Source organism: Caloenas nicobarica, chromosome 12 (assembly GCF_036013445.1).
Source record: "Caloenas nicobarica isolate bCalNic1 chromosome 12, bCalNic1.hap1, whole genome shotgun sequence".
NCBI lineage: Eukaryota > Metazoa > Chordata > Aves > Columbiformes > Columbidae > Caloenas > Caloenas nicobarica.
In genome coordinates this window covers 12,367,741-12,381,363 of record NC_088256.1, presented here as the reverse complement: position 1 = coordinate 12,381,363, position 13,623 = coordinate 12,367,741, and the positions used below count along the sequence as shown (strand labels likewise).

General features: G+C 48.5%; 1 protein-coding gene across 2 annotated transcripts in view; it reads left to right on the top strand.

Moving 5' to 3' along the window:
• RNF128 (ring finger protein 128) overlaps nucleotides 1-13,623 on the top strand; it is a 39,383-nt gene that overhangs the window by 3,353 nt on the left and 22,407 nt on the right. Inside the window, exon 1 of one of the 2 annotated variants that reach the window (XM_065643431.1) lies at nucleotides 9,232-9,673. The exons of the other annotated variant lie outside the window; for it this stretch is intronic. Coding sequence (XP_065499503.1) covers nucleotides 9,232-9,673 — 442 coding nt within the window. Of the gene's footprint in view, nucleotides 1-9,231; nucleotides 9,674-13,623 lie in introns of those variants that run through there. 2 annotated transcript variants of the gene reach the window in all.

Here is a 13,623-nt window from a genome sequence, read left to right as displayed (position 1 = left end):
CATCTTTAACAACGTTTTCCAGCGCCGCTCCTTGAAACTTAAATGGAAATTCCAGGAATTATCAAGTTTTTGAAACACAGCCAAATTTAAACAAATTTAATTTGGGGGCTCCTTTTGTAGTAGCAAATACCGGACCACAGATGGTAGCAGAACAATGATGGTCTGCAAAGTCACGAAGCAGCTGGTTTGGGCCTGTGCTCTGCAAGCAGGACTGGCAGAGGCCAGCACAGGCCTGTCTCCTCTTGTCACTGTGATTTTTTACCTTTTTTCCTGTTTGTTTACAAGACAAAATAGGAGGCTGGAGATAGGAGTATTAAAAAAAATACAGACTAAAAAACAAACAAACAAACCTCTTCCTGGTTAAAGCCTCCGAGACTCATGGAGAACAATACCCTGGCAGAACTGTTGTACAACAGGAGCAAGCAGATATCTCAGTTTGTCTGTACAATAGAAATAAGTGGCAATCTTGACAATAATTGAAAAAATACTGTTGTGGATTTGCATTTCCTTCCAACTTATTTCCAGGATATTCTGTAGCCTCAAAGTCTAACTTATGTTATCTCAGAAGTACTTTGAGATAGGATCTTATTAAGTGTTGGTGCAATACCTATTATAAACTTGTGGGCTAAATGCCTGCCAATGGATTTTGGTTTTTGAAAGCTGGTATAAAATCTTGTTCAGGTTCCCCTTCTTAACTCTCTAAAATATCATTGCTGATTTGACCTTCAGAGTAATTTCTGTTTGACAGCACACTTTGAGTCATCTCCTCTGTATACTATAGAAAAAGCCATGTGGGACCTCCACGTGAAAACAAATGAACTTCCAAGAACGTCTATGCAGAGCAGATGCCATGAACTTCCCTTTTCATTTATTCCTTGTGAAGTAAGTGGCTCTGCTAACAGAGGGCCAGATACTTCTCTGAAGTCAATGTTATCATAGCGTAAACTGAATTCCTCCATTTATTGTCTGAGAAAATTGTTTAGGTGGCTTCAGGTCTTCGATGCGGTGGGAGGTGCAGATGCAGGGCGGGTGAAGCCCTTCGCCAGCAGGAGCCGTCGCTGCAAGGAGAGCCTGGGAGAGCTGAGCCAGGTCCTTCTGGAGAAGGCTTGAGGGCTTCTCATCCATGTGTATAAATTCCTGATGGGGCCAGGGAGGGTAAATATGATGGAGCCAGACTTCTCTCAGGGGTGCCCAGTGAAAGAAATGGAGGCAACAGGTGCAAACAAGAAATTACATAAGAAAAAACTTCTTCACTGTGACGGGTGGTTGAACAGTGTGGCAGGTTGCCCAGAGAAGTTGTGCAGTCTCCATCCTTGGAGATACTCAAAACCTGATGGGACACAGCCCTTGGCAGCTGTCTCCAGCTTCCCTGCTCAGGGCAGGGTTGGACTGTCCAATCTGCAGAGCAGACAGCTTTTTCCTTCCAGAAAGGCTCCTGAGCAACCATAAAAATCCCTGTGGGCTGTGATCACCTCCACAGAGCTGCCAGATTTTCCAGAGCCCCCAGAACACAGAGCCAGCAGAGCTCAGCACCTCACCACTTTAGTACTGTTTCTTTAGCCTCCAAGGAAGGAAATCAATATGATGAGCACCGGGTTTCTTACAGGTGACTACAGACTGTGACCCACTTGTTCATCCATAACCTTGGTGGTGAACATAAAGGGAGACTAGATGGTGCTTCTGTTGAAAACCAGCAGAAGGTTTGCCCTAGGACCGCAGCGTGACTATCTCATGAGCTTCCTCAGTCAGCAAAGCTTGGGACAGGCTTTGCAAAACTTTGACTGCCAGAAACAGAAGCAGCAGCCAATGTGCTGGCTAACCATTTCCCCTCAAAAGAGAAAGGTGGCATCCTCTGTTTAACCTGCTGGAAACAAAGAACAAAAGAAAAAATTGCATCTAATCTAGTCAATCAGTCTGGCTTCTAATTACAAGCATGTAATATATTCTAGAACATGTAGAGCTTTCCACAGTCACTTATCAGTGCAACCGCTCTTATCAGTCATGCCGTTGCAGTTAAAGTTGTGTCAGTTGTTCCAACACAAAAACTGAAGAGAAAAAGAATGGCCACCTGCAGGTATGAGTGTAATGAGTCCTTAGGGACGTTGCAGTGTGCTGGTGAGGGTCAGCTCCCGGTCCCTCTTTACACCGGCACTGCTGTGAAACGCCTCAGAAGGATCGAAGGAAGGCAGTGAGGCAAACCGTGACCTGCCTGAGCAAGGAGCTGGGCGTAAATAGCTAAGAGGAAAATGCCGAAGACAGAGTGAGTTTAAATTCTCATCTCCTTGAAGGCTCCTGTGGTTTGGGGCATTACTCAGGCTCAGGATGAGACTCAGAGCTTGGAACCCAGCTGGATTTAGGCATTTCATGCATTGACTCTTGCTGTGTTTTGGGACAGTCTCTCCTGGTGAAGCACAGGGGCTGTACTGGAGACCTCTTCTTGCAGGAGGTCAGTGCACCGCCTCACAGCGGGGAAGAGCTGGATTCGGTTCCTTTTCTCACCTGGGAGTGCTCAAACCCATTTTCTCACTTCCTGGAAGATCCCCAAGCTTTGGGCTGTGCTGGCATGCAATATGGAAAGCAGAGAAAGTAGAGCCGATTGCTGGCCCTGCCCAGACCGGCACACATGTAGAAGCAGGACAGAGGCTGCTTGAAGTAAATTAAGTTGTTTTGTGAGCAAAAAAACCCTAACAAAGTGGGACTTTTGTCCTAAAAACCCGTCCCCCTGTGTCCCTACACCCCCTCTAACTCCATGTGGGTAAAGCTTTACTCTTTTTTCCCTTCCCATCCCTGTGGTTTTACCTCGGTTCCCACCACAAGCTGGAGAGTCTTCTTGCTTCCTTGTTCCTCGAACTAATAAACCCGATTTGAACTAATAAACCCGATTTGAACTAATAACCCCGACTCTTGCTGGTGGGCCTGTCCCTGGGCAGGGGCAGTCAGGAGCTGGCCACATAGTGTGTGGTCGCTGAGCATCAGTTTTCTGCCTCTCCTGAGGGACCTGCAGGAACTGGTGGGGGGTTCTGTTCTCTAACCAGCTGTTGAGCTTAAAAAACTCTCGAGTGGGAAGGGGCACCACCTCTAGCTCCTGACTTCACAGTTCACGCCCGTCGTGCTTTGAAGTCTCGTGCCAAAAATAAAAGTCAGGAAAAAAGTATGTCCTAAAACAAATCGTTTAGTCTAGAGCTGATCTTTGGTTTAGACAGTCCCACAGCCCTCTCAGAAAGGGAGCGAGTGCTCCTGGCTGCGAGCCGTGACGCTGCCTGGAGCTGGGTGGCCCTCGGGGGAGCTTGGCTGATCCCGTAACCCCTGCATCTGCCAGCTGGGTCCAAGCACTGAAACCCTAAATCTCACGCACCTTCCCTGAGAGGATTTTCTACTTCCTGGTTGTTGCATTCGAATGTGTTGCTCTAGCGTGTGTGGCAAGGGGTGGCAGGTGCCTCCTGCAGCTTGTCAGCAGCTCCTGGGGGTGGGAGGAAGGAACCAGAGAGCCTGGCAAGTTTTTGGCATGTGGAGGCTGTTGACAGAGTTCCCACTGACATTCCTGGGGTTGCTGAAGTTTGTCACAACGTACATCCAAATTATGCCGATGTCCTAATTATACTGCAAAAAGCTGAGCTGGTATCTTAAAAGCCCCTATTCAAAGCATTCCTGCCTTTGGCTTGCAGTTCGGTAAACAAGGTTTTCAGGACCAGCTGAAGTCACTGCTAAGCTTTCCCTGTTGGACGTATTGAGGGCTTTTCACTGAGAGCTGTGCAGATCTGCTGGAGATAAAGTCAGAACTGAAACTAGGCACACTTGTATCTCGGATGAAAAAGCTCCTCAGGGATGTGCTACTGAGTTCTGTGAGTAGCTGCAATCTGTGGTCCCAGAGTTTGTTCATATGCACAAACAAACCCAGAAAGGGCAAACATGTTTACTTGAAGTCATTTCTTCCTCAAAGGGCCAAGTGTCAATACGTTCTGCTCTTGAGGATGTGTTCAGACTTACAGTCACCTGATGCTCCTCAGTTGGTCAACTGCATTACACGCATTATATGGAAAATCTCGGTCCCCAGGCTGGATGGAGATTGCCCAACACACTTCAGGGGATGGAAACCATTGATTCACGCCTCCTGCTTGGAAACTCTACTGTCACTGAATAAAGACCACCACTGAATCAACAGGCCTGAGTAGCATCATGCTTCAGCTCCATGTGAAACCAAACCAGAGCAAAAGTACGTGTTGCCTGGCAAGTTTAGGCCTTTCTTGTGTGTTTTGTTGTTTTAGTTTTCCAGAGGAATTGTAGATGCTCTTTTTGCTCAAGGCTCCTTGTAGTCACATGTGGGGAATGCTTTTATCTTCACTTTCATTTGCTTGCATCTCCTGGATGTTGCTTATTTGTATTTATCAACCAGCTTCCTTTGAAATGAAAGACGGAAAACATAATTTCACGAAATTGCAAGTGTCTTTGATGGGAAGAAGAGTGCATATGAGCTTTTGTATGAGCATCCATCCCTTTTGTACCTTCTGCCTCTGCTGACAGAGTTCTACCCGTATTCTCTGGGGTAGTAGAGAGCACATGTAGCACTGTCACAACAATTGGTCCCACTGTGCCAGAAATACGCAGAAACAATGTTTGCTTCCCTGGCACCAGGGACTCTTGTGCACATCTGGCTTGCTAATGGAAAACATTTGGTGCCAGCACACAGGACATTTTTTTTCCACATCCAGTGAACAGAGCGTTTTAGGCTGGAGTTCCCAAGTTATGTTAGAGCTAAACAAGCTCCTAGATTTATAGTGAAACTTAGTTGGAACTGGCAATTTCCATGTGTCTCTGCATCTACTCACAAGGATCACCTCAGCTTCTCCTGGAAGCTGCTAAACCCCGTGGGCAGGGGGTGGGAGGTTTCCAGCCTCTATGCCTCCTCCAGCCTGCGCCTATCTTCTTCATAAAGCAGCAAAGGACCACAAGCTCCATTCTTGTACCTTATTTTTCTTTTCAGCTAGCTTAAAAGTTTGGAATGCTGTAGCCCACACCGTTGCCTACTCTGGGGCAAGTCACCTGCTCAAGCTCCTTCCACTGCTGGTCAGGACACAAGCTGGTTTGGGATAAGGAAATGTAACATCTGATGTCTTAACATCTGTTGTCTTTAACTTGTGATTCAGGGTAATGTTTGTTCGTGGATTTTTTTTGTCCCATGACATTCAGTCCTGGGCTTCATTTTATGGCACTCCTTTTGATTGCTTTTTCCATTTTTATAAGTGCTTCTCCTTTCCACTTCATTGTTCATTGGAGAAGGCCCAGAGACACATTTCAGATCCAGGCTCAGCGCTTGAATGGTTCAGTGCCAGCTCCTGTCGTGCTTTGCCCTAACCAAGATTTCTTGTGTCCTTGTGAGCTTTCCTCTAAAGACAGAGATCCAGAGCTGGGTACTTGAATAGGAAACAAACGCAATTTTGAAGGACATCAACATACAGGTCTTTCATCAGCAAGATGCCCTGAGTGATCTGGCTTGACATTAAAAAGCATCATTTAGCATATGCTTTTTTTTTAATCTTGAAAAAAATATTAAATATTTACTCAAATAAGATAAAGCTCCAGATAATGATAGGGTGCATCCCTGGAGAAGGCAGTGACAGCCTTCCCAGGATTTCACTTTGTTTATCTCAAAGTCATGCCCTACTTTCTGAACTTCTCAGAGTCTCCACCAGTTGCTATGGGGAAAAAATGAAAAGCAAAATTATACAGCATAAGTTTTTAAATAATAAAAGTCTTTTAAGGTTAAAAATATCAGAGCTGTGCCAGAAATGCCTTCATGCTGTAAGTATTTTAGATGGAACTCTACTTCTGATTTTGTGGGAGCCCATTACTGCTGCTTACCCAATCATTCTCACATCTGTAGTCCTCATGGGCTACAGCGCTTTTAATTTCAGAAACTTTTAGAAAGCTCTCACAAACAAATGTAGTAGAAGTTGCTCTACTTGTTAATATGTTGTACTATGTGTCACAGACCCTACAATGTCTGGCCTCTCTCTTCAAAACAAAATGTGTTTTCTCCAACCTATAAAATCTCAGCTTTTTAAGTAAAGGAGGAAAAAACAAAACAAAACAACAAACCTACCCAGCAAAAAAACTCTATCAGCCCTCCTCTTGCCTGGTCCCTACAGGCTTCCTGGTAACAGTGACTATTTTTAATTGCTACTCAATACGCACATTTTCTGTTGTGAATTACAGTAACTGGGCAGAAAGCCATCAGAAAAAAAGCCTTATTTTTCAAACACAAGTAAAGGATATACTTCAGTAAGGCTGCAGATCTGTTTGCTAATTATCATTCTGGGAAAAGATTTAATGAATGACAGCACAGTAAGTTCTCAATGTGACATATGCAGCTTAAGATAGGTATAACTGGCATGTTGTTTTAAAACATACCGTTCTAAATCTGCTGGGGTGTCCCCCTGTGTTCTGACACTGTCCTGGCCACCTCACCAGGCTCCTCTCAGTTGTGCTGGCCCGGAGGAGCTGCTGCCCACGCCGGGATGCACAGGGACCGCTGGGCTCTCGCTGGTGGCTTCCCTGCCAAGCCAAGCACGGCTGGTATCGTCCAGGATCTGCTCAGAAGGACCCACCGCCAGCAGCACAAGCGTCCGCTTTTTTGCCTCAGTACAAACACTCGGCTTCCTTTGCTTTGCTAGCCTGAGGGATTCCTCAGCCACCGTGAACAAGGTTTCTGTTTCTGCCGCCCATTTGCTTACTCAGTCATTTTCAAGCGAGTGGAAACATCGCCTGAGCAAGGTACCAAAACAACGCCACGGCAGCAAAACGTCTGCAATCACATTGAGAGCAAATTTGTTTCTTGTTATTGATCTCTGCGCTGCACGGTGAGAAGTGTAAGTTTAGGTTCCATGTTCATTTTGGTGAGATGACCACATGTGTCGAGGACGTTTTGCCACCAGGCAGTAGCCTGAACAGCGTGAGCATTTCCTCCCATAGCAGAGATGAGTTGCTACCCCCAAATGCAGGCTGGAGCTGAGGAGCATCTCTCCGTGCCCCAGCACAGAGCTGCTGCGGTGCCCGGCAGGGCGGCTCCCCCGTGTCCCATCTGCCACAGAAACACCTTCGCACCTGCGCACAGCTGCAACATCTGCACCCATGATGTGGCTTTGTTACAATTGTGTTACAAGCTATAGTGGGAGAAGTGTAAGAGCTTGTGGCTAGGCCTTATGGTCAAAATCCCCAGAACTACAGGAAGTTTTGTATCCCGAGGAGGTTCCAATCTTTGACTTTGGTCCAATTTTGTCTCAGTGAAAATGCCAGAGCTAAACATCCTTAAAGTTCTGGAGGCGTTTGAAGCTCGGGAATTTGGCTGCTGTGCATTGCATAAAGCTTGGTTATATTTTCAGAGTGTTTATTAAGTTGTTCCCTGCACCTACCTGAACAGGTTTCAGAACAAAATGACGTCTCTCTCATTGGTAAGAGATGTACTTCTTATTATAGCTAGAGATGTTACTGTTGAAATAAGTTGTCTACTTAAATGTGGAAAGAGAAAATGAGAGGTTTATTTAGGTTAGGACAAAAGGATTCACTTAGTAAGCTTTACATACTTAGTAATATTGATCTTTAGCAAATTGCTTCATCTGCTCTTCATCACCTGCTCTGCACGCTGCTATTTCAGCAGCAGAGCTGAACACTGATCTCACTGTGCTCCTGAGCTACAAAAACCTGTAGATGCTGGCAGGGGTGGATGCCAATGGAAAGGGTTGATTTTGAAGCTCCTGCCCCAGGCAGTCATTCAAACCCAATCTGGGTTTGACTGTGTAATGCTCAGTGTCCAGCATTTAGCACAGGTGCAAGTGAAGGAGAATGTGCAGAATAGATCGACACTGAGTTATCAGTTATCAGCCACGTGGATTCAGAATCAACCAGAACCTTGCATTAAAAACTACATGGTGCCAGCTCGTATCAGAAAGGGTTTAACTCTGTGTTTACACTAATTTTGTTGGTGATTGCATAGGCAGCAGCTGATCTTGTGCCATGTAATCACTGCACAGGATTAATCCTTTCTAAATGATAAGCTCCCATCCAGAGACCCAGCCTGTGCATAGTGACATGTGGCCATTTGGGAATGTGTTTGAGAGGCTCCTGATGGTGGGGGCAATTCCTGCAGAGCAGCTGATAGGAGTAGGGCTCCCCAGTGCGAAGAGGAGCTTGAAATGTTCTTGTTTCTCCTTTCATTTTCCTTTCTTGCCCCAAATTCCCTGGTGGGGCTCTACATGCTCATGTGCAGTGATCCTGCAAGCACCCTGACCACAGTGCCTGATGTGGGACAACCTAGCAAAAATGTGTATGCGCCAGCAGAATGGTCTTTTGAATGTGAACTGGATGCCCAAAAAGTAATTACAGAACCCTGAAGAAATGCAAATTTTCATTGCAAGTTACATAGATAAAATAATAATTAACTGTACAAACATAACTAATACATAAATAGAAAAAGGCGGTTTTGGTTCAAATGGCAGGTTTATAGTGTATGTCTAATGACATGGAGAAAAATGGCCAGTGAGTTAACACAGCTAACCTAGTACTCTATAAACCAATTTCAGGCAGGACTGATACTGCGTGTTGCGGAGCGTTCAGCAAATATTAACTCAACGGTGCAAAGCGGGCTGAGTCATGGCTGGGCAGCACATGCTGGTGCTGCTGTGCTTTGGGGCCGCTGTGTTTCGGGGCTGCTGTGAGGTCAGCTGCTTCAGGGGGGTCGGCCTCTTCAGGGGATCCCCCCAGACACGCCGGGACCCCTGGTGCTCTGCCGGCTGCGGCTGGGGCAGGCTTCGGGGGGGCAGTCTGGAGAAGGGTCACCCACTGTGCCGAGAGGTGATGGAGAGGGGTGACCCTTCCTGGGAGCGATCTGGAGGGTCACCCATCGCCCCGAGAGGTGATGTCAGGAGGAACCTTCACTTCTGAGATGTGATCCGGGTGGGCGACCGACTGCATCCCCCCGGGAAGCAAGCTGGGGTGGTGACCCACTGCCCTGCGAGGAGATCTGGCGAGGGGGATCCGGCCCGTGCCTGCAGCGCTCGGGGTCCCCGCTCCGGTACCGGCTGCGGCGGGACCGGGAACTCCCCGCGGGTTTCCCGCGGGGGGCGGGGTGGGGCCGTGGGGCGGCGGGGCCGGGCCCGCTCCTCCCCCGTGGGCGGTGCAGCGGGGGGGCCGCGGCGATTTTAGGCGGCGGCGGGGACGGAGGCGGAACGTGCCGGGATGTCGCCGGGGGCCGCGCTGCTGGCGCTCGCCGCGCTGCTCTGCGCCGCCCCGCTGCTGGGTCCCCGCGGGGCGGCGGCGGCGGCGGTGGTGACCGCCTGGCTGAACGTGTCGTGGGAGGACGGCGGGGACCAGAACCGGAGCGGCTGGGAAGCGAGCGAGAGCGGCCTGTACGGGCAGGACTCGCCGCTGCAGGCGGCCGCGGGGGTGCTGGTGCTGCCCGACGACCGCGACTCCTTCAACGCCTGCAGCGCCCGCACCAACTTCAGCGGGGCCCCCCCGCCCGGCGGCGGCTCCCGGGGCTGGCTCGCCCTCATCCAGCGCGGCGGCGGCTGCTCCTTCGCCGACAAGATCCGCCTGGCCGCGGAGCGCGGCGCCGCCGCCGCCGTCATCTACAACTACCGCGGCACCGGCAACGAGGTGCTGCCCATGTCCCACCACGGTGAGCGGCCGCGGGGCCCGGCAGCCGGGAGCGGGGAAGCCTTGGCAGGAGAAGGGTCCCTGCGCTGGGAGCTGCCCCTGCCCGCTCCTCTGCGGGGTGCGAGAACAGGGCACGTCTCGGGTGAACCCCCAGGTGGTTCAGCCCTCGCTGAACAGACCCAGCTTTGGTGCACGTTAAGAGATTGGAATTTTTTCCTGGCTCTCCTGCACCGGAATAGTTTCTGCCCGGACTAGCTGGTGCTGTTCAAGGCGCTGCTGTTGCTGAGTTTTCTCTGATTAATGAGTAACAATGTCTGATAGCCGAGGGTGCTATTGTGGGCTGAGGGCGAGGAGGGGGCTGCCTGAGCTTTCTGGCCCGGGTGGGCTGGGCACTGGCCGTGGGTGTGCGTGGGGTGAGGCTGGGAACAGCATCTCCAGTTTGTTTGGGTTTCTAGCGTGACAGGTAGCTGCCCAGAGCTGATAAATGCTGGGGTTTTTAAAGCTCGTAAAGTCTGTGGAGTAGATCTGGGCCTTGAAATAGGCTGGGTTTCCACATTCAGATGCAGTTTCCCCCCCCCCGCCATGTCCTGCACACTAAGCAGCTCAGAAAGAGGCAGATTATGAGACTGTTATGCTCTTCTGTTGGTAATTTTTCACCAGCAAAATGCCACTTCAATGCAAGTGGCTATAGCCCTGTGAAGGTTATTTCCATTTTGTGGTGGCTGATAACAGAGCTTCTCTTACTATAGAAAGCCTCCTACTTGCCAGCAGTGTGTTTTGTTGTGTGGTCGTTTTGTTTGTTTTCCAAACTGCCCATCTTTCAAGTGAAGAATGAGATTTGGCTGTATTTCAGTGTTTCCTGAGAAACGGCCCTGGGCTGAGAGCAGTGCAACTGCTTTCTGGTGACAGCAGGAGCAGGTGCCCGTCTGCGGTGGGGCAGGGCGGGCTGGCTTTGCTGGCTCTGTCCAGCCCTCGGCTGGTGGATTGATGCCGGTATTCTCCTAAGCAACACTGCTTTGGGAAGCCGCATCTTCTGGAGAGAAATACAATAGTGAAAATGAATAGTGAATGGTTTGAAAAATGATTATATCCTTGCAGCAGCCCTCTGACAAGGGTGGGGAGGGTTTCTGTCTGTTAGCAGTGGAGGTAAGTGTTCTGGTGAGACAAGGAAACAGCAGCTGCCTGTGGAGGTCTGTTGAATGCAGTCTTAATGAGCTGGATGACTCTCTGTACTCAGCTTTAAGAATTTAAACCATATAGTCTGGATGGGCTCTGGCCTTTCTGAGGCAGAACTTTCTTACGTAACCAAATTGTCTACTGGCAAATGCTATCGAGTTTGGGCTATTGCTGGGCAAGTTCTGCCTGCTGAACTGACAGCAGCATCCCTGCCCTCGGCCCTGTTCCCCGTGTGCCTGCCTAATCCTGCAGCTCCCAAGGAGCTCCTTTGGCCCTGCTGACAGGGGTAGGTTGCTGATGACCCTGCTGCTGAAGGGAAGATATATGTGCTCCAGCCCCCTCCTCCATCCTGGCTGCTGTGAGACCTACAGCATCTTAATCTTGTTAGGAGCCGCCTCTTGGAACGAGCCATCTGTTCTCGGCACAGTCTGCTCCAAGAGGAGCTCCCTCCTTCCCATGCTGTCCTTAAGCTTTCTGCTGAGGGATTTATGTCAGAGTGGCTCTAGCTGTCCTGATTATCTTGCCTGATGGGATAGGGGCTCGAGGGCATGTTGAAATTTCCCAGCTGAACTATGGACAAGCAGGATGGGGCCTTCAAGACAGCTTCTGTCAAACCACTTATTTCATCTGTGTGACTCCTCCTTGCCATGTCCTAGCACCATTACAGGGCTAAGCTTCTTGCTGGTGTTGCTTTTATTCCTTTGTCGCTGTTTTACTCTCTACCTTTCTCTCCCATTCCACCCTCCCTTTTCTTCCTCTCTAGACTTGAGTTATCTTTTTCTGTTGCCTTGGTTGCCTGTGAGTCCCTGTTCTCACCTCTTCCCACAGCAATGTGCTTCCTTCTGCTCACAAGGCTTTGGCATGCTGTGTTTGGGCCACCCGTGCCATGTGCCCCTGCTGAGAGCCAACGCTCTCCACTCAAACTTGACAAACATTGCAAGCTTTCAACACAGCCTGGCCAAGAGGAAGCAAGCCACAAGTAATCAGCCTCGTTTTGCCAAGTGGAGGATATTCCTTGTTTAATGCTGACAAGGTGTAGTGCCATAGGCTGAGCTCAGTCTTAAGAGGTAAGAGCTGGTCATATTGCCCTTTGCTGAACTGTGCTTTGGGATGGCTGTCTTCTTCTGGCCTGCAGTGGTGAAGGAGGAAGCCTTTGCTCTTCTGGAGGCAGTGGAGAAGGTAGCCCTGCCCAGTAAAGAATGGTTTTTGTGCAACTACAACTCTGACTGTTGCTGTAATGGCTGTAGCTGTGCTAACAGTGACTTCACAGTCTGGGTTCCCTAACTGGCTTCATTTCTGCTTTAACTGGGCCCTCATATGCCAGCAAGTGAAACCAGACAAGGCTGAGCACTTCCTCCAAGCTGAGGTAGCTGGAGGTGGCTTTGCTGGAGCAAGGGCAAGCAGAGTCTCAGGGCTTTCCCATCTCCTGACATGCATGGGGCAGCATCTCCTGCCCACGGTGCCAAGGGCATGGGAGCTGTCACCTGCCTGGCAGAGAAGGAAGATGCCTGTGGCTGGGCTTTGGTACAATGCATGGCACAACATGCTTTTCTTTGCAGAACTTTGGTGGCAACAGAGCACAAAGTTATTAACAAAGCTTATTTTAAAGTACAGTGTGCCTTTTTCTGGGGCTGTCAGGCTTTTGAAGCAACTTTCTTGTTTAGAGACTTGTATGTACCTGTACTTGACAGTATTTTTTTGTCCTGGTCATCCTGCTTCCAGAGACTTCATTTCTTATCATCATGTTTAGTCTGGTGAATTCTTTATTGGTTATATCAGTGCAATGCATGGAAACTTTTTTGGTGTGCCAATTTTAAAAAAAAAAAGTACAAAATCAAACCAGTCTGGCAATAAAACCAAGGGAATGCAATAAATAGCCAAATCAGATATGATTGAATCCTACCTAATCCTCTCTAACACATGGAATGTCAAGGATTTGATAGAGTCCAAAGTAATATTGACTTTGTACTTTTATATGCACAAAACCTTATCAATTAGCAAACTTGAGTTTTAATTGTGCTCGTTTTAAGAAGATGGTACCTCTCTGTGGCAGGCTGAGCAGGGTTTCAAAGTACAGTTCTGTGTGCTTATAATTGCACCTCTCCCTAATCTATATTGACCTTCTGAAAAAGACATTTGATTGGAGAAAACCAGCAGCATGTGGGGGAAAAAGTGCGCAACAGGAGTTGGTTTGTTTTAAAGGTGGACCTTGACTTAAGATGGAACCAGGCTGTTAGGTGGCTTTGGTGTCAGGGTATGTTGATAACCATGGAAAGTGTTCTTTGATGTTAAGTATTTCCCTGCAGCTGGTAAAGAAGGGTTTTTGCAGGTCAGAAGATAATTTTCTTTGGTTTCTCTCTTGTCATATAACTCTAGCCTTGAAGCACATCACCTGATCTGCAGAGGGCTTATTCTGGGGGAACACAGGTAAATAATTCTGGCTAAAACAGTAACAGCATGTCTTGGGCTAACAAGATCTGGTTCAAGTGTAAACTTGCATCAATGGGCGGAAGGAGAAGGAAAGGTTAAATATGTAGTGCTGCCGCTTAACTTGTTCTGCCAGAATTTCACTGAGGTGAAGGCTAATCTTCATATCCTTAGAGGAAATAGCGTATGGCTAAAGTGTGTAACTGTGCTCTGCTCCAGCTTCATGTGAGGCATGATGTTTAGAAACAAGCTAAAACTTTGCTATGATATTAAAAGGCTGATGTGACCTGTAAACCTATTCTTGTTAAAGACTGAGATGGAACAGTAATCCCAAGGCAGGCTGTGCTGATGCTTTGTAAATGTTGTGTA